Raw genomic sequence first — 23,471 nt, 5'->3', positions numbered from 1 at the left:
CATCTGGCATGGGCATATATGCATTGTGTGTGGTTTACTATGTGGGCGGAGTATGGCCTGATGCCTGGATGTATGGGCGCCAGTGTATCACGTTAATGCTCACTACGCCATTGCATTTTATGTGCATTGCATGGTTACCGACAGATCACAGGTCTCGGACGGGAAGACCGTTCCGAGGGAGCCTACGGCTCGGTTATTCTTCAGCTCAGGTGTCGGGAGTACCGACGCGAGCACACAGGTGACGGGAGCACCGACCTGGGACAACGTGCACAGGTTTGTTGGAGATATATGTTGTCTTTTAGGGCAACGACAAGTTGGTATGGAACTTGGGTGTCGTGTGTCTTGTGTGGGCCCCAATGACCGATACGTGCTTTATTTATGCTTTTATACTGTGTTGTGCGTCTCATGGCTTGTGTGTACCTGGGGGTTAATGTTCTGGGGAGAGTTTATTGGATATGTATAGCCTTCAGCCTTTCTTTATTTATGCTTGCTGAGTCTCTCGACTCACTTTGTTTTCCATTATTCCAGGTAGTGTCAGCGTGGGCCATGGGAAAAGGAGTCAACTTTAGCGACAGAGTCAGTATAGTGTACAGGTAGTCCCGTCAGTCCATGTCAACTCTGATGGTTGAGTAGGATTTACCTTATTATGTTTACTGTGCCAGGTCATTCCTCGAGTCTTGTGTATGTCGGCACAAGAGTCTATATTCATTTATTTATCTTGTGATCGCTGTGCTAGCGGTGTTCCCGTAGTGCATGCATGTATATAGCTTCACTTCCGTTGTTTTAATTCTTATTTATGCATGCCATGGTAGTTTTTGTCTTATATTTCATTCTTTCTCCTCCTGTAAGTGCTTCCGTTTGGGTAGTCCGAGTGGTTGGAATATCTGGGCGGGGGTGCTTACAGAGGCAGGTGACTGCTAATGGGATCCGTCGACCTCTGTCGTGAGGTGAACATCATATGCAATTAGTGGTGGTTCTAATTGAAGAAACCCCTGGTCAGGGTGCACTTGATTAGAAAATGTTCCAATGTCAAAAAGAGTGATATGTCATCTCAATCACACCACACTGATTTTGGCATAGCCTTTAAGTTAGTGAATTTGATCAGTCCATGACTCTCACTTGATCGAAATGTTAATTGATAAAAGGATTATAGTACATGGGAATTGAAAGCCCAAATAGATTCTATTATGAAGTAAGACTTCATTATTGGTAGAATCACCTTGACATAATGCTAGTTGTCACTTAGAGTCTTCCAGGGTACATCGAGGAAATGGAGAGATCATCATTGTAGACCAAAATATTTGGTCAGCGTTAAAGTGGTTGACGAGTCCCGATTGCTACTTAATAGTGAACCTAGAAAGCCACATGCATGTCCGGTTGTAGTGGTTAACTAAGTGATTAAAGCTGAAATCATCATTGAGAGTTAATGATGTCACCGTTAAGAGTTAACAAATTGGGTTCAATGATTGAATTAATAAGGAGCAAGTGTCAAGAGTTGACAGGCATATCATTAAGTTTTAATGAGAGCCTTGGTTTCATCATGGGATGGTGAAAAGGTCATTAAGAGCTAATGGCGGGTGTTTCCGCAACGGTTTAAGAGGGCACGTGGCAAAGGCAAACAATAGGAGGACAAGGAAATGATAGTGTGCATCCTTTGCACATCTCTTTCTCTCTCTCCCTTACCCCCTCTTGGTCCCCTTGTTGTTTTACCCTTTCTTGGGTCATTTAGGGTTTTGGAGGTTCCATATATAAGCCTAAAGGAAGAAGAACGAGGTATAGCTTAGCTTTTTTTAATTGTTGCATCAAGCCTCTCGACCTTGCTCGTTTTCTTCTTTATCTCTAGAGCCCTAGCCCTTCATTACTCCTTTGTTCTTATTACTATTGTAGCAATTCCACCATAATAGTGAGACTATTATTGGGTTGGAATTTCCATCCATTTAAACCTATTTTTAGTCCAATTTCCCTCATTCTCGCTGGCTAGCACAGAATGAGTTGAGGGATTCATCCATTCACTAGAGCATGGAACTAACTAGGCCCCCCATGCTTTCAGGGATCAGTTTGTCTAACTGAAATGCTATTCGAGAGGAGCTTAGATGAGCAATAGTTGCTACCCAGAAGGATACTGACTTCTACATCAGCCTTCAAACCATCCAAGAGGTATATCTTCTAACCCCCTATGGAATGGTTTAGTTTTGTATAGCATATGAACATTGGAAACGAGTCTTGCAAGGTGATTTTGATGTTTGTTTCAACTGCCTTATTTGTCATTTTCTAAAAATATTTTTAAAAACCAGTTAAACCTTTGTCTTGATAGACCAATACTTGGTGTTCCCCTTTCACCAAGGACCCCTGAAGCCTTAGCACTCCCCAACCTCTGTTCATTCTTTGCGTGGTAGCCCGAACATTACTGTTTCCTCGAGAGACTCTGCTTTGGTTGTTCCTAAGACGAAAAAATTCAAATGTTGCATTCTGGAAATAACAAATTTCCTAAATGAATGATTTTCAAATAAGTCTTTTGAAGTTAAAGGTTTTGGATTTCAAGGTTTTGAACTCAAACTATTTTGAATGCTTCTTGAAAATGGTTTTAAACCTATCTTTTGAATCAATGAAATCTTATGGATCTTAAAATATGATCAAAGTTTTAAAAGACAGAAATTAGCATTAAAATAGAAGAAAAATCAATTAATTATTGAATCCAAGGCAAAACTATTGATTCTCTTTCTAAGTTTGTCAACTATTTTTTGAAAGTTAGAATAAACTGTCAACTTTCTTTTCAAAACTATTGACTGATCAAGAGAAACTAGTGACTACTTAAAATAAGTCGACTGAGTTTAGTGCACATAGCTTCTGGATCAATGTTTTAGGATTAAACAATCAACTAATTTTTGAACTCGGAAAAACTATCGATTGGTTTTTCAAAATTTTGAAATAAATAGTTAGACTATTTTTTGAAATTGTTGACCATTTTTGTTAGGAAATTATTAACTACTACTTTTTTATAGTATGAAACTTATAATTGCTATATTAAAAGAAGAGAGATCAAAAGTTATAAATACCTAACTATTTGAAGTTCGAAAGTAGAGAGAACAAGAGATTTGAAAAGGAAAAATTACTAAGGTTACTTTCTCTTTACTGTTTTCAAGTCATTTTTAGTTTTTGATTTTCTAAAATAATGAAAACGCATTCTTTTTGCTGTTTTTAAAAATGTATTTTTAAAAACAAAAAAAAAATTGTAAAGAAAACTCTTTTTGTTGTTTGTTAGTGTTTTTATTCAAAACAAACTTTAAATTCAAAATACATTTATTTATTTATTTATTCATATTTTATTATTGTAATGGAAAATAATATTACAAAATTCATTAACTTTAAAATGCATATATTTTTTTAATAAATATTAACATTAAATATTTTTAATTTACTAAATAATCAAATTTATTGAATAAAATATTATTAAAAAATTATTTTCAAAATTTCAAAGTGAACGGATTTTTTAATTTTCTATTTTGAGAAATAGTTTTTCAAAATAATAAAGAAAACGCGTTTTCAATTTTCTAAATACAGATTACCAAAACAGAAAATTGAAAATAAATTCAAAACTCAAAACTGAAAATTAAAAAATAAAGTGAACACAGCCTACATTTTTAGATTTCAACAAACTTATGGTTTTATTAAGGGTACATTGGATTATATTGCTATTCTCTCTTACAAAGCTTTGGTTATTCTTTATAAAATCTTATTTTTAGCCTTGTTATTGTTAAATTTTAGACAGATTTCTGTTGTTGAAAGTTGGTTCTTGAATGTTTCCTAGTTCCAATCATCGTGTAATATTATAATTATTTACTAATTAAAAAGTAAAATATGTAAATAAAGAATTTAAGGGCCATTTAAAAACGTTGTAAAAAAATTTCATTCCACTCTATTTTCTTATTTTCATTCTAGTCCAATAATTTTCATTTCTATTTAGAAAAATAAAAATTGAAAATGTTTAATTTTACTATAAACAATTGAAAAAAAAGAAATAAAAACATCGTGTCAAAAGCATCACGAGTGTCGGTGTCAGATGATGGCCACAGGGTGAAAGGCCTTCTCAAAATAGGTAGGAAAAAGAAAGGATGTGATATAATTTTTGAACATGAATAAAAAAAAATAAAAACATAATAGGTTTTAAAACTATTCATTTTTTTCATTCCATTTCAAAAATATGTTGCACGAAAATGACTTAGAGGAGCTGTGCACAAAAACGACTTAGAGGAGTTGTTTCTCCGTTTTCGAAACATTTTCGAAATGTTTCTCATTCTCGTTTCAAACTTTATTTATGTTTATTTTTTTATAAGAATATTCGTTTTCACGTTTTCGTTTCATATTAAAAACGTTTCACGTTTTCATTTACATATAACCTAGTCCAAAAATTTATCATCAAATTTTGAAAATAAAACATAAATATTGAAAACGACAACATTTTCAAATGGAACTTGCCAAGTTTACTCAGTATTGTTATATTTAATTTATCAGGTAAGAAGTTTATTCATTGATTAGTTAATTAAAAATTTTAAAAAGTAAAATCATTTACTAGCTGAATTGATCTGGCAGACAGTTCTCAGATTAAGGCAAGTCCAAGGCACTGAGAGTTGAACTGCCTTTGAGTAGCTGCTTGATTTTGCTTCCAATCCAGGACGTAACTAATCGATATAGCAAGCAAACCAAGAAGGTGCCCTGCTATTTTAAATCAACAAAGAAACTTTTGGTTTGAAATGTCATTTTTAGTAACGTACAGGAGAAAAGGATGAGATGAGATCAGATGGGTGCAGACTAAACCAATAAATAAAATGCCAAAGAGGTATAACGCCAATTTTGACAATGTTCTTTTAATTATTTGTAAAATCAATGACATAGTTAGAGGAGGGTGTGTTTCTTTAGTAAATTACTGGGAAATTGTACATAAAAAACTACAAGCAAACTGTGGGCTGGACTTATATCATATAAGCTTCTTCTTTTCGAAAAAGGTCTTCAAATGCCACAGCTGCAAACCCGCCACAGATAAGCAAACAAGAAGTGAAAGAAAACTCAACCAGGCCATTCTGGAGTTTGTTGTTTTGTTAAGCTCCTGCATCTCTTCTTCCCTGCAACATTCGTGAAGATTTTGTAATAGAGAACTAACTGCTTCAGATAACAAAATAACAGCAATCCACAAAAACAGATAATTCAATAAACAGGAAAAAACAAAAAAAAAAAACATATTCCCACTTACCTCTCACGGAGATAAAACATCTCATCATGAATAGATGTAACAGTTTCATATAACTTCTTCAATTCTAACTCCATGGCCTGGTTGGTTGAAAAAAAAAAAAAAAAAAATTAGAAGTTGGAAAAGAGTATATAGCTAAAGGTTTAGCATTAATGTTAGATAAAAGTGCACAATTTGGCTATTACTTCCACAATTCAAAATGAACCACTTTTCAAGGAAGGGGCAGGTTTGGAATATCATTAATAATACCAATAATTTATCTGAATGTAAATCAGGAGTTCTATTTTCTATTTTTCTTTTGTTTTCTTTTTTTAACAAGCCAACTGTCAGGTGTTTCACAAATTAAGCCCACACAGAGCGATGCAATTTAAGTTTGGTCATTAGGTAACTTATTTATGCATTTCAAATTTCACACCATGGATATAGCACCACACTCAAAGCAAGCATTTCAGAACAATTACACAACAATTATAAGCCATACCAGAAGCTATTCATATAATGATTATATAAAAGCACAGTTAGATGATGGACAATTTAAGAGCATCCAACTTCTTAGTTTCACCTAAGTTAAATAAATTGCTTCAGAAATACACTATACCTATACCTTCCTCATCAAACACAAAATTTGATATTAAATGAGAAACTATGAACCTAGAATCAGTAAAAGTCTAAAAGCTCTTAGAACATAAAACAACCATATACAGTTACGATTGACGAGACAAAAAGTTGATAGAATCAGTAAAAGCCCAAAAAGTTGATAGCATCATTAGTGTTCTTTTACAATATTAAATTGGTTAAACATTCATTTTTACTTTTACATACAACGGAAACTGAACTACTTCAATCCTCAAATAGTCAGAGCTACTGAATCTAATAATGAGATATAAGCTGCAGATAATCATAAAAGTACTATAAAAACTACTGCTATTTTCGCATGTAAGATATTGTCATTTGTCTATATTGTTATGAAGATTTTTATATCATACTACATATACAACAACATATCTCAAGCCTTACTCTAGCCAAGTTGGGTCAGCTACATGAATTTTATAGCTCACCAATCTTATATGATACTAATAAAAAAAAAAAAACATTTTTACATCAATACAAATAATCACAGTTATTGAACAGTTCTGACAGAAAGCTCAAAAGAGCCTTCCTAGCAAGCACATTATCACAAACAGTGTAGATGAGTCCTCAAAATGAACTCAAAATTTGAAAGACAATCCAATCAAAACAGAATAATGTAAGATTTTCCCTCAAAACAGTTTAGGGGTTGTTTAGTTGTGGAAAATGATTTCCAGTTTTCTATGTCCAATTTTCTATAAAATCTCTAGTTTTTATTTTTCATAGAAAATTTGAAAAGCGCATTCACATGTTAGAATTACAGAAAACTAATTTCTAATCAAAAAAATTTGGAACATATGTTCAAAGAAGATGAAAGAGATTTAGGAAAATTTGTGTTACAGAAGGAGATGGAGATGATTTGAGAAAAATTTATGGAGAGATTTAGGAAACTTGTGTAACAATTTTGGAGATTTAGGAAACTTGTGTAACAATTTTGGAGAACCGCATTTTCTAAATCTGCATTTTTCTATTTGGAAACTTTTTGTATTTGAACAAGTTCTCTAATTTTCCATTTCTTATGGAGTGATTTTCTGGAAAACTGGGGCTGCTTTCCACAACTTACAGCCCCTTAAGCACTAGCCAGATCACAGATTCCTTTTAGAGTTCAATTACCACACACAAACAACAGTTATTTTCCAATATATAGGCAGGAAGCCAAAAAGCAGGTATGATAATAAAGAGACAATAAACAGAATAATCTTCACGGGCCAAGAAATAAAAGAAGTTCAAATCAATGTACAATAAATGAAAGGTGGCTACTAGTACCAAGGCTTTCATAACTGACTTGCTTTCAAGACATCTCAGGTTTAGATTACATATTCCTCCTTCCAAAATAAATATCAATATTCTGAGATTTGTTTTGAGTTTTCTCTTTGATTCCCCAGTTATGCCATTAGTTCATGTTACCATTACCTTATGAAAATTGTGCATGTAAATGTATAAAGATGCCCATGATCAGTAGACTTTCATGAAAATTTTGTTGCTACAATATATATGAATATAAGTGACCAACTTTATTTTGATTTTAATCTTTACTTACTCTCTTTTCCCCTCATAAGGTACTCAAACTTGTGTCTTTTTGTTCCTTTGTCCCTAGTAGTGATCCGTAGAAAGATACACAGACAGAGAGAGAGAGAGAGAGCAGTACATGACTTAATTGAATTTACTTTTCATTTTCTCTCTTTTTGTCTGTTCCACTCTTAAGCATTTTTTTTCTTTTTCTTTGGAAGATCATGGCTTTTTTTTATGTTCATTTCAAATGAAATTCATATATATGTGATCAAAATTTCGAGGAAAATAACTATCTTCTTACTTCCTTCAACAGTTAATTAATACATTAATTTTTCATATTATACATATATAATTTCTCATTCGCATACTTTATGCAAAGTAAACTTGAGTGACCCCTGTTGTAACATACCCTCTGCGGGGTTTCCTCCAAAGTGTCATGACCCTAGGGTTTAGCTAGGGTCTAGGAAGGAATTTGGATAAGAATTAGAGGAAGGAAGAGCAGAAAGAGAGGGAAAGGAAGAACATAACAGAATTGAGGGAGAGAGAAAAGCCGTGAGAGAGTATTGAGAGAGGGAATTGAGATTCAAATCATTCATTAAGCTCCTTTCTCTAACTACTCAAGCCTACTTATAGGCTTACAATTGAAAATGCTAACAACAACAATATAAAATGCAACTAATAAGGAAAATACATGACATGTATTACTAATATATCCTTGGAGTTCCTTGGGGTCGTGACACAAAGGGCCTCCAAGTGAGTTCCCTTGAAGAAGTCAGTTCGTGCCTGGGAGAATGTCTTCTCTCATAAGGGTCTTCGGGGGCCCTGTTCCCTAAAGACCTGAGCAGCCTTTCGAAGACCATTCGGGGACTAATTTCCCCGAAAGCCTGGGTAGCCTTCCAAAGACCCTTCAGGAACTAGCTTCCTCGAAGGCCTAGGCAGTCTTCCAAAGACCCTTCGGTGACTAGCTTCTCTGAAAGCTTGGTCCTCCTAAAGCCTAACCCAGTGATAGCCAAACACCCTCATCATACGAAGGGTCGTGCCATGTGTGCCACATGTCTTGGCCTACCACGCGTCCCAGTCCTTCAAGGGGTATAAATATCCCCCGACCCCTCGTCTTTCAGATCCTTCCGAGGAATCTGAAGGCCTCTCTGACTTTTCTGCACATACCTTTCTAAAGACCTCCCACTCTTCGAAAGATACCATCTAACACAAATTTGCATTGCACCTGCATCCTTCAGCAACATGATCGCGTCTAACTTAGGCATCGAAGAGTCTACGCGGGAAAGATCCTTGCATGCCCTCTGACTGTCTTTTGCTTAGCAGATTGTAAGACCCAAATCTCTCCTGAAGACCCCTTCGGAAGACTCTTCCGCAGCTTCTCAGAAGGCCATTCTGCGACTCCACACATTCCAAGACCCTTCTCCTTCCGAAGCCACCCTTCCACAGGACCCCCTTCGGGTGACCTCTTCCGAGCAGACCTTATTCTTTTGCCTAGCCCTACCGACCTTAGGCTGAGCTTCCGCAAAACAAACAAGTTTCAATTGTTCTATTACCACAACAACAACCCAATTGTAAGTTACTAAGTCAAACTTACCAACATATGTCTTATTCTCCAAGTTCTTAAGAGTGACTCACTACAATCTCCTTGATTCTAGAAATTAATAACTATATGTGACACGACATAAATTAAATTATATTAAAAAAAATCAGTAATATAGCTAAGAGGCATTATAATTTCTTTTGTTGCAAAACCACCTCAATTAACAATAAACATAGAAAAATATAAATAAGTTCACAAATTGTAGGTGCCTAAACATATGTGTAAAGTACTCATTTGTGCTTTGGTCAAAACATGTAGTTCTCCCTTTATTTATTTATTTATTTTTTCTCTATTTTGTCTCTTCGTTTTCTATATTAAGATGGTAACAGTTAACAAATGAATGAGTTTCAAAGTTCAACAAAATAAAATGCACACAAACTCCATGTGAATATTGATACCCACTATACTGTTTTTATTCCTTAAAGTCTTACTCAAATACACTTCTTGTTTATATATTTACAGATCCCTTTATATATGCATTTTCATAAAACTACATAAAATTTGTGGCACTGTATTTTTACTGTATTTGCTAATTTTTAAATGATTACGTCCTCAATTTTTTTCAATTATTAATTTGAATGCATAAGCTATTATTAATAAATTAAATAGAGTAACTAATCCCCCACCTTATTGAAATCAATGATGCATGAACCTTCTTCATTACTTTCTTTCTGCTAACAGTCAATATTTTCTTTTCAGTAACTTCACTAAGATCATCCTTAAACTTCATAATTATTTAGAAGAAACTAGACAGATATATAAAAGAAATGAGCATGACAATATTCAATTTCAGTTGAATGCATATGGATAGAAAATTACAATTTATTTAATCATAAATACATGAGGAAAAAGGAAAAGAAATGTCAATTATATGAGTAAAATGAAAATGAAATAAAATAATAGTAGGCCTAGAAATAGAAAACAGATCCATGCATAGAATGGATAAATAATTAGTGGGTATAAAATCTGGCAAGAACACACTAGAGTCATAAGAACAAGTCAGCAATGAGGGGCAATCAGTAGTTATGCTAAATATTGGATTTGAGTATGGGTTTTAGAAATAAAAAGGCAAAAAATCATATGCAATTAGAAGGCAACTTGAACTTATTCCAGAAAAAATTCCAAAGTAGATTTTAGACATATAGAATTTGGAGATAAAATCAAAAGAAACAAAAGGCTGTCAAGTTCGTAGGTTAAAGTAGGCTGTAGAACTGTATTTTGTATATCAATTGTAGCAGATTATTTTTGCAAAGGATCAATTACAAGTTGTAACTAATTTGTAACTATTGATTGGTTAACTATATATATAGCTAAGCAACCTGTTTAGAGAATAAATCAAGAATTGAATTCAGTTTCTCATTTCTCTCTCAATTTTCAATCTGTTTTCTCCTCACTTTCTCCCTGTTCTCTCTCCGTTTCATCTTCCACTCTTCTCTCCCATTTCTATCCTGAAAACCCTAGGCTCAAGACTAGGTATTGACAATTGTGGTATCAGAGCAGTTGATTCTTGGACTGCTACTTCGATAGCTTGGATCAATTGGAGATGGCATATGGAACTAGAATGAAACAATTGGAGGTGCAAGTTAACCAAGTTAATTCTTTGGTGAATAATCTGCAAACCTGAACAGAAGCCTTGGAAGTAGGATCAAGTAAGCATCACGAAGGCATTCAATCATTGGACAACGAGTTGGATGCTTCAATGGCTGGATTGGCTAAAAGACTCGATGGCTTCCTACAGATGTTTTCCAGAATTTTGCAAATCAGCTTGCTGGTGGATTTCCCACCAAAGGAGAATGCTGATCCAATTCTGGAAGGTAATGGTCCTAACTCTAGACCATCTTGAATGCTTGTGTTAGAGATTGAAAACGTTTGTGAGAGAGATAATTTGACAGATTAGGTGCTTGATAGGAGATTGGAAAATAATTTCTCTAGTACTCCATATATATGTTCACAACAATGTCCCTATGCCAAGATTAGAAATTCCTCTCTTTGATGTAAAAAACTCTAGGTGGTGGATAAGGAGATGCCAAAAGTTTGTTCAGTTTTATAATATACCAAAATTCCAAAAGGTCAATCTGGCTTCAGCTTATCTGAATGATACTGCTGATGCCTGGTATCAAGGCTGGGAAGACTTCGGTTGAATGCATATGGAAAGATTTTACAGAAGAATTCTATGAAATGTCTGGGGATAAAAATATGACCTAGAGGAATTTAATAAACTGAAACAAGTTGGATCAGTGCTTGATATTCGACAAAATTTGAGTTAAAAGACTTTAATGGTCATTACTAACCCTACCTTATTTTGAAGTGTATTTTGTCTCTAGCTTCATTAGTGGTTTAAGTGATGAGTTGAGGCTAACAATGAAGATGCTGCAACCTGCAAGAGTTAAGCAAGCAGCGGAGAAAGAAAAATTACAAGAATTGACAGTAGAGACCATATACAAGAAGCATACAATTTCGTATAAAGGAATTGGTTTAGGTGAAACACAAATTTCATCGATAACTAGGAACTTCAATTATGGAATCAGTAAGGGAAATTTCTTGCAAAAACCTCCCCAAGATCCAAGATCCATTTATCTTAACCTAATATGACATAAGGTTAATGACCCTAGGGGTATGATTGTAATTGGGGAAAATTCATGATGTGTAAGCTGTTAAGGGGCTAACTGAAAGGGGCTAAGAGGTTAGGCAGGAAAAGGGAATAACTAACTTGTACAATAGCTCCAGCTGTTGAAATATGGTGTTGAAATTCATGATGTGTAAGCTGTTGAAAAATGGTGATATTATGATCAAGATAATGTCTCAATTTATGATTGAGATAAAGCTCTAGCTGCTCTAAATTCTAGGAGGAGATAAGATCTTATCTCTCTCTAAAATTTAGGGGATTTGTTATATCTTAGATATGTTGTTGTATTTGTATTTTAAATGGGTTTGTTTGTATTTTAAATTTCCTAGATTTTAGGAACTCTAGTCTATTTAAACTCCTTATGGAGTATTCAATAGTAGAAGACGAAAGTACAGTTGCTTCTGAGTTTTCCCAATCCAGGCCATATTCTCGTTGTTCTTTACAGTTTTCAACACCACGAATAGAGGTGTTTGGATTGGGGATTAAGAATTTATGTAGCCAATCCTACTTAATGGGACTAAGGCCTATAATTGTTGTTGTTGGGTCCAAATTAGATCAAAGCAGTGTTCTAAAAGGCGGTCACCTAGGCCGCCCACGATTAAGGCCAAATCGGCCCCCTAGGCATCGGGCCCAATTAATGGGGCCCAATCGTCGCTTGGGTCATTCACTCTCTCCCATCGGACACGACCTGGACTTGTCGCTGCCAGGGTCGTTCACTCTCTCTCGTCGGACAGGCCTGGACTTGCTACCACCTGGGTCGTGTGCGGCCTAGACTTGTCGCTGCCTGGGTCGTTCACTATGACGCCCTAGCCCCAACCCCGGGGGTCACCATAACCCAAAATTACACCAAAATGTCCTACTCCGGAGGTCAGCTATGCCCTCATAACAAAAGAATAAAATAATATAGGTGTCCTGGGTGGGGTCCAGACTTCGTCTCCTCCAGCCAATGAGAACTCAAGATTTAAAATTTACAAGTAGCGAAGACGCACTCACTTCGTCTCCTGCCGCCCTAGATGTGGCCTCGTCCACCAGACACATGAGGTCCTCGTTACCCCCAACATTTGAGTGAGGTGTCAAAGGCTCGCCTTCCATGTAGTCTTGGCCCCATATCATAGTCTCAGATGGTAACGCTACAGGATATGCCCCAATTCTCGTTGAATCAATGAGTGGCACACACGACTTCCATTCCCTTGCCTGCCACTCAATCGCACGAATGAAATTACCGTAGTTAAATCGAAGAGTCATATCCCACATCAGACCTTTGGTATGCTATTATCATGACCCTATGAGTAATAAAAGGGTATTATTGTAATAGGGTATAATAGTTTGTTAGGGATATTTTAGCAATTAGTTAGGTGCACATGGCTGCATGTGCAAGGCTGTTAGGAGACAAATATGTCTATATAAGGCTGATGTAAATGGAGGGGATGGTATGCTTGAATTAAATGAATGAAATCTGATTCTCTCTTAACAATTTCTCTACAATCTCCCTCTCATTTTCTCTCTACATTCTTCCCCATTTCTATCCATTTCTTCCTCTCAAATATTCTATTCTTAATTCTATTCATCAGCTTCTTTCGATTGTCATTCCAATCCTACACTAAACCCTAGGATAATGAAAAATTGGTATCAGAGCAGTCGTTCTTTGGCTGTGGTTTGTGCAATTTTGGTAGTTGATTCTCGGCGAAATTGATTGAGCAGAGCAGCTGGTCGTTTCTGGAAGCTAATCGTAGGTCGGCGAATTTCGAAAGTGTAGCAAGCCAGCGATTAGCGAAAGTTGGATTTGGAGTTGCAAGCTGGTTTCAAAAGTCGCGCATCTGGTCCAGTGAATTCAATAGCAGTGTCGGGGGTGAGTTAGGTTGCTGGTCCATAGCGATCGGTTCCAGTGAGTAGCTAGAACCAGAGGAGGAAGACGCGGTTCTCTCAATTCTGATTAGAGTGAGGCAGGAAGTTAGGCTAGGAAGTTGGTTGAACAACAATTTAAGGCATCGAAAAGAAGCAGATTAGAGCGATCGAAGTCTACCGCGATCGTAACTCGATTCCCAGGACTTGTCGATCAAGGCGAACTCAAGGAGGCGGTGGTCCTCCAGCCGTGGTCGGTGATTGGGTGAGAAGGAGGAGTCGGCGGGGAGGCGATCGTGAATCCATAGTGATCGCAAGCAGAGCCGATCTCGACCATCCAAGCAAACTTAAGGAGTGACGTCGGAACCGGTGATTCTCAGCTAGTCGGTTAGGATTGTAGTGAGTAAGGAGTCTGTCGAAGGTGGTGCCGTGGACAGCCATAGGGTTGCGACTGTCCAAGGTGAGCGTGAGTTGTCGAGGGTGAAGCGGATGGCCCAGACCGGAAGACTAGTCCGACCATACCGATAAGCTTTCTGTAGGCACGGCTGTGGTGTTGTGGTTTTGATCGAGAATTCCGACCAGAGTTCTGTGGAGCATTGCTGCCTTGTTCGGCACTGTGTGTGCTACAGTTGTGGTTGCCTTCCAACCTATGCTGGTGATTTTGGGATCTGAAGGTGATCCAGTGGCAGATCGGAGCAGGTGAGCATCTCTCAGATTAAATCCTGAAGGAGAGTTAGTGGCCCCAGCCATTGGACAATGATTGGGGTGTGGGTCGTAGCCGTTGTAAGTCTTGATTGATGGTAGCAATTGCAATAATTCTCAAGCTGTCAGCAAAGGAAACAAGAGGTAGATTTTGGCTGTAAATTTTTGGCTGACTTGGGTCAAAGTGGAAAGGCAAAGAGGAGTGGGTGCCTGACTCTTGAGTTGCAATTGAGGCGAGTCTAGGAACTGCTACAACATGCAAAACAAAAGCATGTATATAACTCCCATTCCTTAGCCGTCGAAGTATGTTGTTGGTGAAAATTCAGCCATGGGTAGCAGTGCATATCTGAGACCATTGGAGTCTCAGTTGCAGCAGAAGAATTCTTCCTTTTCAATTGGAATGGAGCATCAATGGCAGCCAAAGAAGGCTGCATTTTCAGTGGGGTGTCCTACTCATGAAGTTAGGAGAAGCTGTGAGCAAAGGGAAACAAAGGCAGCCAAGGGGAGCAGTGCATACATGGAGCAAATGAGCCCTAAATTGCAGCAAAAGAATGCTTCATTTTCAGCTGGAATGGAGCTTCAATGGCAGCCAAAGAAGGCTGCACTTTCAGTTGGCAGCAACAAGGAACATAAGAAGGGGATTAGCCAATTGGACAAAGGAACCAGTAGTGGGTTTGATGAAGAGTGCAAGGAAGTTGGTCCAATGTTTCGCGAGAAGTTACAAGAATTTGCAATGATACTATCTAAGGAGTATCATTACAGTTTTCCCGCCGAATACTTTGATGACTATCATGGAAGTTTTAATAAGGAGGAGTTTCTTAAAATGGAGCAGCCGAGGGAGAAATTTAGGAGGCAAGAAGCAGATTCACTGCCTACCTCCAATACGGAGTGGAAGAAGTATATCGGCCTAGGTGGAATGGACAAGAAAGGTGACGATAATGACAATGCTGGCAGCAATAGCAGACTTTGCGGGGGTTCGGTACAAGGTGTCTGGGCAAAAGGAGAATTAAAGGAACACACCGATTCCTTTGGAAAAGAAGTTCTCGATGGTGATGTTTTTGGGATTCTGCAACAAGAGCAGTCCAACTTTAAGGAAGAAGGGGAAGATGAGAAGAAAGAAAAAAGTGAGGAAAAGCGATTGGAGGATGACACTCAATCAATTGACAGCCTCTCAAGCACTCTTACTAGTGCTGAAACACTTGGCCAGGTGTCAATTATTGAGCAATCGTTGGCTGGAAGTGATGTTGCAGCATCTCCTAATGTTAATGCTCACAAATAGCCTTGGTATGAGTATTCAAGGAAAGAATACAAACCTCCATTGCTGCATTTTGAGGCTGCTGTTGATATTTCTGCAGCAAAACATGGTTGTGGGTTGAATGGGGATAGAGTAACAGCAACAATGGCTGAAGATCTGCCCTTCTTATTTGTTTTGGATGGTAATGAAGTTTTCCCTATTGAAATTATGGGCCAATTCATACTTGGAATTGATCTTGAAAACCTAAGAATGACGAAGAAGAGACCTAGAAGTAGAAAGAAAGAAAGGAGGATTATCCGCATAGAGAAGGTTGGAATTGGATGAAGAGCAATGGCTACTTGCGGCAAATTCTTGGGGACAAGAACTCTCTTAAGGAGGGGGGAATTGTCATGATCCTATGAGTAATAAAAGGGTATTATTGTAATAGGGTAGAATAGTTTGTTAGGAATATTTTAGCAATTAGTTAAGTGCACATGGCTGCATGTGTAAGGCTGTTAGGGGACAAATATGCCTATATATGGCTGATGTAAATGGAAGGGATGGTATGCTTGAATTAAATGAATGAAATCTGATTCTCTCTCAACAATTTCTCTACAATCTCCCTCTCATTTTCTCTCTATTTCTCTCTACATTTTTCCCCATTTCTGTCCAATTCTTCCTCTCAAATATTCTGTTCTTAATTCTATTCATCAGCTTCTTTCGATTGTCATTCCAATCCTAAACTAAACCCTAGGATCATGACAGCTATTTCCGAATGTCATTCAAGTATTTTCTCGCAAACATAACTTGCTTCTCAAACAACCCCCATAGGTCTGTGCATATGGTATTTCAAAATACTATTTTCACTCGACATAAGAAACGCATAATTCCCTCATCTTCATGTTGATCGCCCTCCATTAGGGTAAGCAACTCATGCTCCCATTGCATGAAAAGAAGGTCCACAAGCGGGGTAAAGGGTTTTGGATTTGACATTCCAATACTCGATCCTTCAGGTTCCATGAGGTTATCCTATTATCTGCACGCAAATCAAGGGTCAAATCAATAATCAACATAAATCACTTTCCTCACAAATTCGGGATTATCCTATTATCTGCACGCAAATCAAGGGTCAAATCAATAATCAACATAAATCACTTTCCTCACAAATTCGGGAATTCACACATCCCTCTGCTCGCTATCCGGGGAAATACATTTTCTAAACAAGCTCATAACACAAATCATGCCCAACTGGGAAAGCATTTCAGTCTCGGTTACGACTTACCTCATCTCATGCGTGCAGGCACAATTCCATCACCCTCATCTCAAAATTCTTAAACCTCCCCGTCCCAGTGACACCCTCTATCGACTGAAAACCCCGCTTTGATACCACCTTATTCATAGCAAAATAATCAATACACATCCTCAAACCTCTATTCTTTTGCGCACAAATAGCACAGACGCATCCCAAGTGACACACTAAGGCGAATGAAACCTTTGTCTAGCAAGTCTTGTAACTGTGTTTTGAGCTCCTGTAGCTCAACTGGGCCCATTCTGTAAGGCGGAATAGATATAGGGTTTGATTGGGCTTCGGGAATCAAATCAATAGTAAACTCGATTTCCCTATCTGGAGCCAAACCTGGTAAATCCTCTGAAAACACATTCGAGTATTCTCTTGAGATTTCCACGGCCTCCACCTTCTGTGGCTTTTCACTGGCCACCACTTGCACCGCATATCCTAGAGCTCCCTTATCCAAACATTTCTTAGCTCCCAAAGCGGATATAATCTTTAGAGATCGCCCCTTAATTTCCTTCCAATCCATGGTTTAAATCCACCGATTTAATTCCAAGGCTCAATGCAAACGATGGTTTCCATTACCCCTTACACGTCTAGAGTTTACTTGAAATTGATAAGAATTTGCATAGCTGAAAGTGGGTGCAAAATGGAGGAGAAATTAGATGCTGGTAGCAAGGCTTTCTCAAGCCCGTAGCAGCCAACACGTGGATATCATGTGATAGCCTTTAGCTTCCCAATTGGAGCCTAGAATGGTGTCGTTTTGGCACCCCACTGTTGCTAAAAAATACCAGCAAATCCAGTAAAATCAGTTTCCATCTTTGCTTTGCTGCTTCTCCTTTCTTATTTCATGCACATGTGTATATAGGTGATCCAACGAGGATAGGGGCATATCCCGCAAGTGCTCATTCATTGAGGGCATATGCTTCGAAGAACTAGAGTCGATATAAGAACTGAATTAATAAGTGATCGAATTAACTGTAGAGAATGCCTTGGAACTTAGATATCTAAGAAAAAGAATATGTGATTGACGAGCGTCTCTAGACGAGATTTATGATAATGAAAGCAATCAAAGCAAGGATAGTTTTCAATACGGCTAAGATATAGCCTGAAAAATCGAATGATCATAAGAGACTTCTGGAAAGTCAACGGAATCTTGAGAGGGTTCAGGTTTTGTGTAAGGAACAATCCTGAAGTGGTTTCAGGATAAAACAAAGATCTTATGAGGGTGCAAAGACAAAACTGTACTTATTAATTTTGGATTTTAAGTATCTCAATGAATATTAATTCAATGTTTAAGGGTGTAGTACCAATTAAAGAAATGCCAAATGGAAGTACAGAAATTATTGGGGGGAATTTTCCTATTTATATTATACATAGTTATAATATGTATAATATAATATACCATATATATATATATATACACATGTGCGTGGAATAAGAAATGAGAAGCAGTGAAACAAAGATGGAAGCTGATTTTGCTAGAATTTTCCAACAGCGGGGCGCCAAAACGGCACTGTTCTAAGCTCTAGTTGGGAAGATAAAGGCTGTCGCATGGCAACCACATATTGGCTGTTGAGGGCTTGAGAAAGCCTCGCTACTAGCATCTAATTTCTCCTCCATTTTGCACCCCTTTCAGCCATGCAAATCCTTATCAATTTCAAGTAAACTCCATCCGTGTAAGGGGTAATGGAAACCATCATTAGCATTGAGACTTAGAATTAAATAGGTGGATTTAAACCATGGATTGGGAGGAAATCAGGGGGCGACCTTTAAAGATTATATCTGCTTTGGGAGCTGAGAAATGTTTGGATAAGGGAGCTCTAGGATATGCGGTGCAAGTGGTGGCTAGTGAAAAGCCATAAAAGAAGATGGAAGTCGTGGAAATTGTAAGAGAATACCCGAATGTGTTTCTAGAGGATTTACAGGGTTTGGTTCCAAATAGGGAAATCGAGTTTACTATTGATTTGATTCCCGAAGCCCAATCAAACCCTATATATATTCCGCCCTACAAAATGGCCCCAGTTGAGCTACAGGAGCTCAAAACACAGTTACAAGACTTGCTGGACAAAGGTTTCATTCGCCCTAGTGTGTCACCTTGGGATGCGCCTGTGCTATTTGTGCACAAAAGGATGGAGGTTTGAGGATGTGTATTGATTATCGTGCTATGAACAAGGTGGTATCAAAGCGGGGTTTTCAGTCGATAGAGAGTGTCATTGGGACGGGGAGGTTCAAGAATTTTGAGATAAGGGTGATGGAATTGTGCTTGCACACATGGGACGAGGTAAGTCGTAACCGAGACTAAAATGCTATGAACAAGGTGATCCAACGAGGATTGGGGCATATCCCGCAATGTTACCATCTGAGGTCGTGATATGGGGCCAAGACTACATGGAAGGCGAGCCTCTGACACCTCACTCGAGTATTATGGACAACGAGGACCTCACGTGTCTTCCTGACGAGGCCATGTCTAGGGCGGCAGGAGACGAAGCGAGTGCCTCTCCGCTGCTTGTAAATTTTAAATCTCGAGTTCTAGTTGGCCGAAGGCGGTGAAGCCTAAACCCCCCCCCCCCCCCCCAAAGCACCCATATTATTTTATTCCCTTGTTGTGAGGGCATAGCCGGCCTCCGGAGTAAGACCTTTTGGTGTAACCTTGGGTTACGATGACTCCCAAGGGTTGGGGTCAAGGCGTCACATTCACTCTCTCTTGTCGAACGCGGCCTATACTTGTCGCCGCCTGGGTCGCACACGGCCTGGACTTATCGCCTTGCTCCTTGCTGCTTGTTGCGCCATCTTCATCCTTGCTGCTTGCAGCAAGTAGCAAGTTACAACAAACAGCAAGCATCATCTTGCTATTGTTGTTGCTTGTTCATCTTAAATAACATCAAAAAATTAAAATTAAAAAATATATATATTTTTTTCATAGGCGCTAGGCCCCCGTCTGGCACTTGAATAACGCCCTGCGCGTTTTAGAACACTAAACCAGAGAAAAGATTTTGTTCATTTTATGCCATTATTAAGCAATAGGGCTTTCCTTCAGTTTCTCTGGCCCAAACTCCCATTATAACAATATCACCCAATACCAAAGGTAATAGTGTAATTTCCATTTAGCTATTAGAAGAATTAGTGATCTAAGACAAATCCACCAAATTTTAGCTCATAGTTGTTTGTTTCGTATTTGATATTCCATGTTATTTCAAGTATTACATTATGAAATCACCGTAAAATGATTATAACATCTCAGTTTGATTTGCATAAACAGACATGTCCACCATTTTTGTCATATGCTTACAGTCCTTGAAGTGACAAGATCCTCTTGTACACCTGAAACAATTCTTAAGGGCATGACTATGGATTTAACTCATAAAGGTCAAAAAAGTAAAAGGTTTTACTGTGTAAGAAGGAAGAGTACATATATGGACAGAGATATAGGATATGGTTACAGGGAGAAAATGAGGATCCAAACATATTGAGGATATGTCAAAACCAATATTTTTGTATATTCTTAACAGCTGTGCCTATTAAAGAACTAAGAGTACCTTTGGTTCTGCAAAGAAATTTGAGAACATACTCATCTAAATAGCATGTAAAAAGTTATATATTCAAGTGTGTAAAGTAATAAACATATAGGTATGTACTAATTGCTTTAGAACCTAATGATTGAAGATAATAAACATATTGCATGTAAAATAATAAACATATATGTATGTAGTAATAAGCATACTCATTTTTCAAATATGGACTAATTGTTTTAGAACATAACGATTGAAGATTCTTCCACTCCATTCAGATGTGTAAAATAAAACTTGTGATCGCCTAAATATAACATTCACTACAAAACAAACATCCGCAGAACTTAAGAAATGGAACACAACCATAATAAACATATAGAGAAAGTGAAATACGAGACTCACCTCAACTGAGTCTTTCTTAGCGACATTAGTCCAGTCTTTAGCAGCTACACCAGTCCTCCACTCGAAGTCAACCGTTACCGTGATCTGTGGCTTGTGATCAGCTGCCCAAAAGCAAGCCATGTAATCCCCAGCTTCCACTGCCTGAAAAGCAAACTGTCCCGATTCCACATGGTCCGAATAGTGGTAGCTAGTCCCATAGGTTGATGTAACCTAGCAAAAGCCATAAATTCAAAAGGCAATCACATAATCCTGCTGATTACTGCTTAGAAAAAAAGGTGTGTGTGTGTGTAGAAGAAGGTTCTCATTTTTCCTTTCTGTAAGCCAAAAATTGAAATACATAGTCTAAAAAGAACTTAATTTAGCAGCTATAGATATTTTAAAGATAGTCCGTCTGGCAGTTAAAAAAGAAATTTAAGAAAACCAAACAAAATCCTTATCGCAACAATAGAAACCTATAAACCCGCCTTCTGGCTGCTGAGAAAATATAAGAAAATGAGAACACTGATATCCTACTTTAGGGGCACAAAAAACTAAATCCCAATATGAGCAACCAAGGGAACTAGTTAGGAATCGACAACCTTCACAACCCTCCTCCTCCTTTCTGAGAAATTAAGAAAAAAAAAACATCTCGTTTTTCTTACCCGCAATCCAAAATATGGAATTATTCCATTTGGCAACCAAAAAAACATGAAACAAAATCCACGATTTGTAATAATAATATAAAAAAAATCGTCAGAAACCTCCTTTGGCCTACGCATAAAAACAGAAATAAGCAAGATCTAAGAATCCTCCATCCAAGGAATTCAGGGAAGGGAAGGGAAGGGAATGCATACCCGGACGGTGAGCTTATGAGAATCGGGTAGGGGATGGCCTTCGGTGGGGTTGACTATAGAGTACTTTCCAACAGTCATAGAATTGCTCTTGATGTCTTCTGTTATGCACTTGGTGTGCCCCGATTGCAGATCGAATCGTAGCGATTGGGCGGCGTTGGACAGAAACCCTAGGATCAGAACAAAAGAAGCGACTGTGAATCTGTGAATCGCCATGAATAGACCAAAGCCTTTTTCTTCGGCCAATATTGAATCGTTCTTATTATATAGTGGTGGAGTGAAATGTATTCCGATCAGCAGGAAGGATTCAGACACAGACAGAGACTTTGGTACGATTTGAAATAATGAAACCGGGTAGAATGTTACGTGATGGAAGGTATATCAGTAGATGGTATTCTTTTTCATCAAATTTACTCTAAATAAGTATTTTTTATTTTTTTAAATTGCAGAAGCCTCGATAGAAAAAGGTTTATTTATTTATTATTTTTATTATATTTTTTTCCGAACAAAGAGAAAGAATTTGTTATTACATTTTATTTATTTCCAATCTACCATTTATTATTTATTCCATTTTATTTCATTATTAAATATCTCCCAACTTAGAGAATCAAGTTTTATCAAGGCCACCTACTCTTCTAGACATAGATTTTGGCTCTAAGTTGAAATGAATCAAGTTGGATTAGTCGATTTGAGATGAATGAGATTGGTTGTTTGATAATTTTATTTTAGGTGAACATATTAGACACTCATGAGATTTAACAAAATAATACGACACCCCAAACACATAAAAAATAATAAAAGCTTTACGTGTTACATAAATGAATTATTTTATCTTTATTTAAACACTTTTCTCACTCTTTCTCTTCTTTCTTTTTTTTTTTTTTCTCTTCTTCTTCTTTAACAACAACCATCTTTTCATCTTCTCAGCTCATAATTATATTGAGTGACATCCGAATGGCTAGGAAGTCATCCAAATGGGTGCAAGATCTTCTTGTGAGTGACATCCGAATGGCCTTACCCGAATAAACTGTGTGTATCATTCGGATGTACTCCTGTAGCATTCGAATATGGCCCGTTGTATCAATGACATCTGAATATCTTAGTGAGTCATCCGAATGATTGGAGATCACATATGCCTTGAGATCACATTTTCAAATGCCTTGAGATGACATCCAAATGTTTTGCCTTCACATCCGAATACCTCTTGTATCATATCCGAGCAGCTTGTGTTTTATAAGCCTTGTGCATCTGAATGCCTTGTGCTATATCCAAATGCCCATATGCCATATCCGAATGTCTTGCATAATGTATCCGAATGCCATGTCTTAAGCATGTATGAACATCCGAATATGTCCTTAAAGTATCCAAATGCCTATCTATGATGTCCGAATAGCTTAGAACAACTATCCCCCAAATTTGATTAAGCCTAACCATGTATTCGAATGCAAGACCTTATTTGAATGCAAGGTTTAATATTCATAAATATTGATATCTCATATCAGATTGTGATAAACTTAGCATGTTTAAACCATAAATCTTAAATCATAAAATTGTTGCATTCCAATATGATTGATGATGATTATACGTTATGCCTAGTATTGTTATGATATTATGTGTATACATCCTAGTATGAGCATGGAGCATAATATTATGTGGAGCACTTCATATTGTGTGAGAGCATGCATATGTGCATTGCACTGCATTATGCGCATGAGATGGCTTAGTCCACAGGGATCCCGTAAGTTTCAATTTCAGTTTAAGGGTATAAGGCCCACAGTTCAGTTTCAGATTCAGTTCAAGGGCACAAGGCCCACAGTTACATTTCAGATTCAGATTTCGTTCGCCTAGTGATAACAAGGGGACTAGGGGCACAAGGCCCATAGTTTGTGCTTACAGTTTCTATGGTTGCAAGTATTCATATCAGGCAAGTATGTTTTTCAGATTATATGGGCCTAAGGGGCAAAGTTGTTTACCTACATCATACAGTATATGTGTATTAATACTTATCACATGTGTGCAACCATATAGTTGATTAATAATCCCTCTGT

General features: G+C 37.5%; 1 protein-coding gene across 1 annotated transcript; it reads right to left on the bottom strand.

The window, feature by feature from the left end:
• Positions 1 to 4,840: 4,840 nt before the first annotated feature.
• LOC127814004 (transmembrane emp24 domain-containing protein p24delta9-like) lies at positions 4,841 to 21,790 on the bottom strand. The gene is made up of 4 exons (XM_052355213.1): positions 21,427 to 21,790; positions 20,594 to 20,803; positions 5,249 to 5,325; positions 4,841 to 5,120 (listed from the first exon to the last, which is right to left on the bottom strand). Exons 1-4 carry the CDS (start codon positions 21,637 to 21,639, stop codon positions 4,976 to 4,978), a joined length of 645 nt encoding a protein of 214 aa, XP_052211173.1. The 5' UTR covers positions 21,640 to 21,790; the 3' UTR covers positions 4,841 to 4,975.
• Positions 21,791 to 23,471: the final 1,681 nt, after the last annotated feature.

Source organism: Diospyros lotus, chromosome 1 (assembly GCF_014633365.1).
Source record: "Diospyros lotus cultivar Yz01 chromosome 1, ASM1463336v1, whole genome shotgun sequence".
Classification (NCBI taxonomy): Eukaryota; Viridiplantae; Streptophyta; class Magnoliopsida; order Ericales; family Ebenaceae; genus Diospyros; species Diospyros lotus.
Note: the sequence above shows the minus strand (reverse complement) of the source record. Positions and strands in the feature narration are given on the sequence as shown.

Excerpts from the sequence above, each read along its gene's own strand:
- LOC127814004 (XM_052355213.1), bottom strand. The coding sequence starts at position 21,639 with ATGGCGATTCACAGATTCACAGTCGCTTCTTTTGTTCTGATCCTAGGG. Across the intron at positions 20,804-21,426 it reads CTCATAAGCTCACCGTCCGG|GTTACATCAACCTATGGGAC; the intron begins GTATGCATTCCC and ends GGCTTTTGCTAG. Across the intron at positions 5,121-5,248 it reads ATGTTTTATCTCCGTGAGAG|GGAAGAAGAGATGCAGGAGC; the intron begins GTAAGTGGGAAT and ends CGAATGTTGCAG.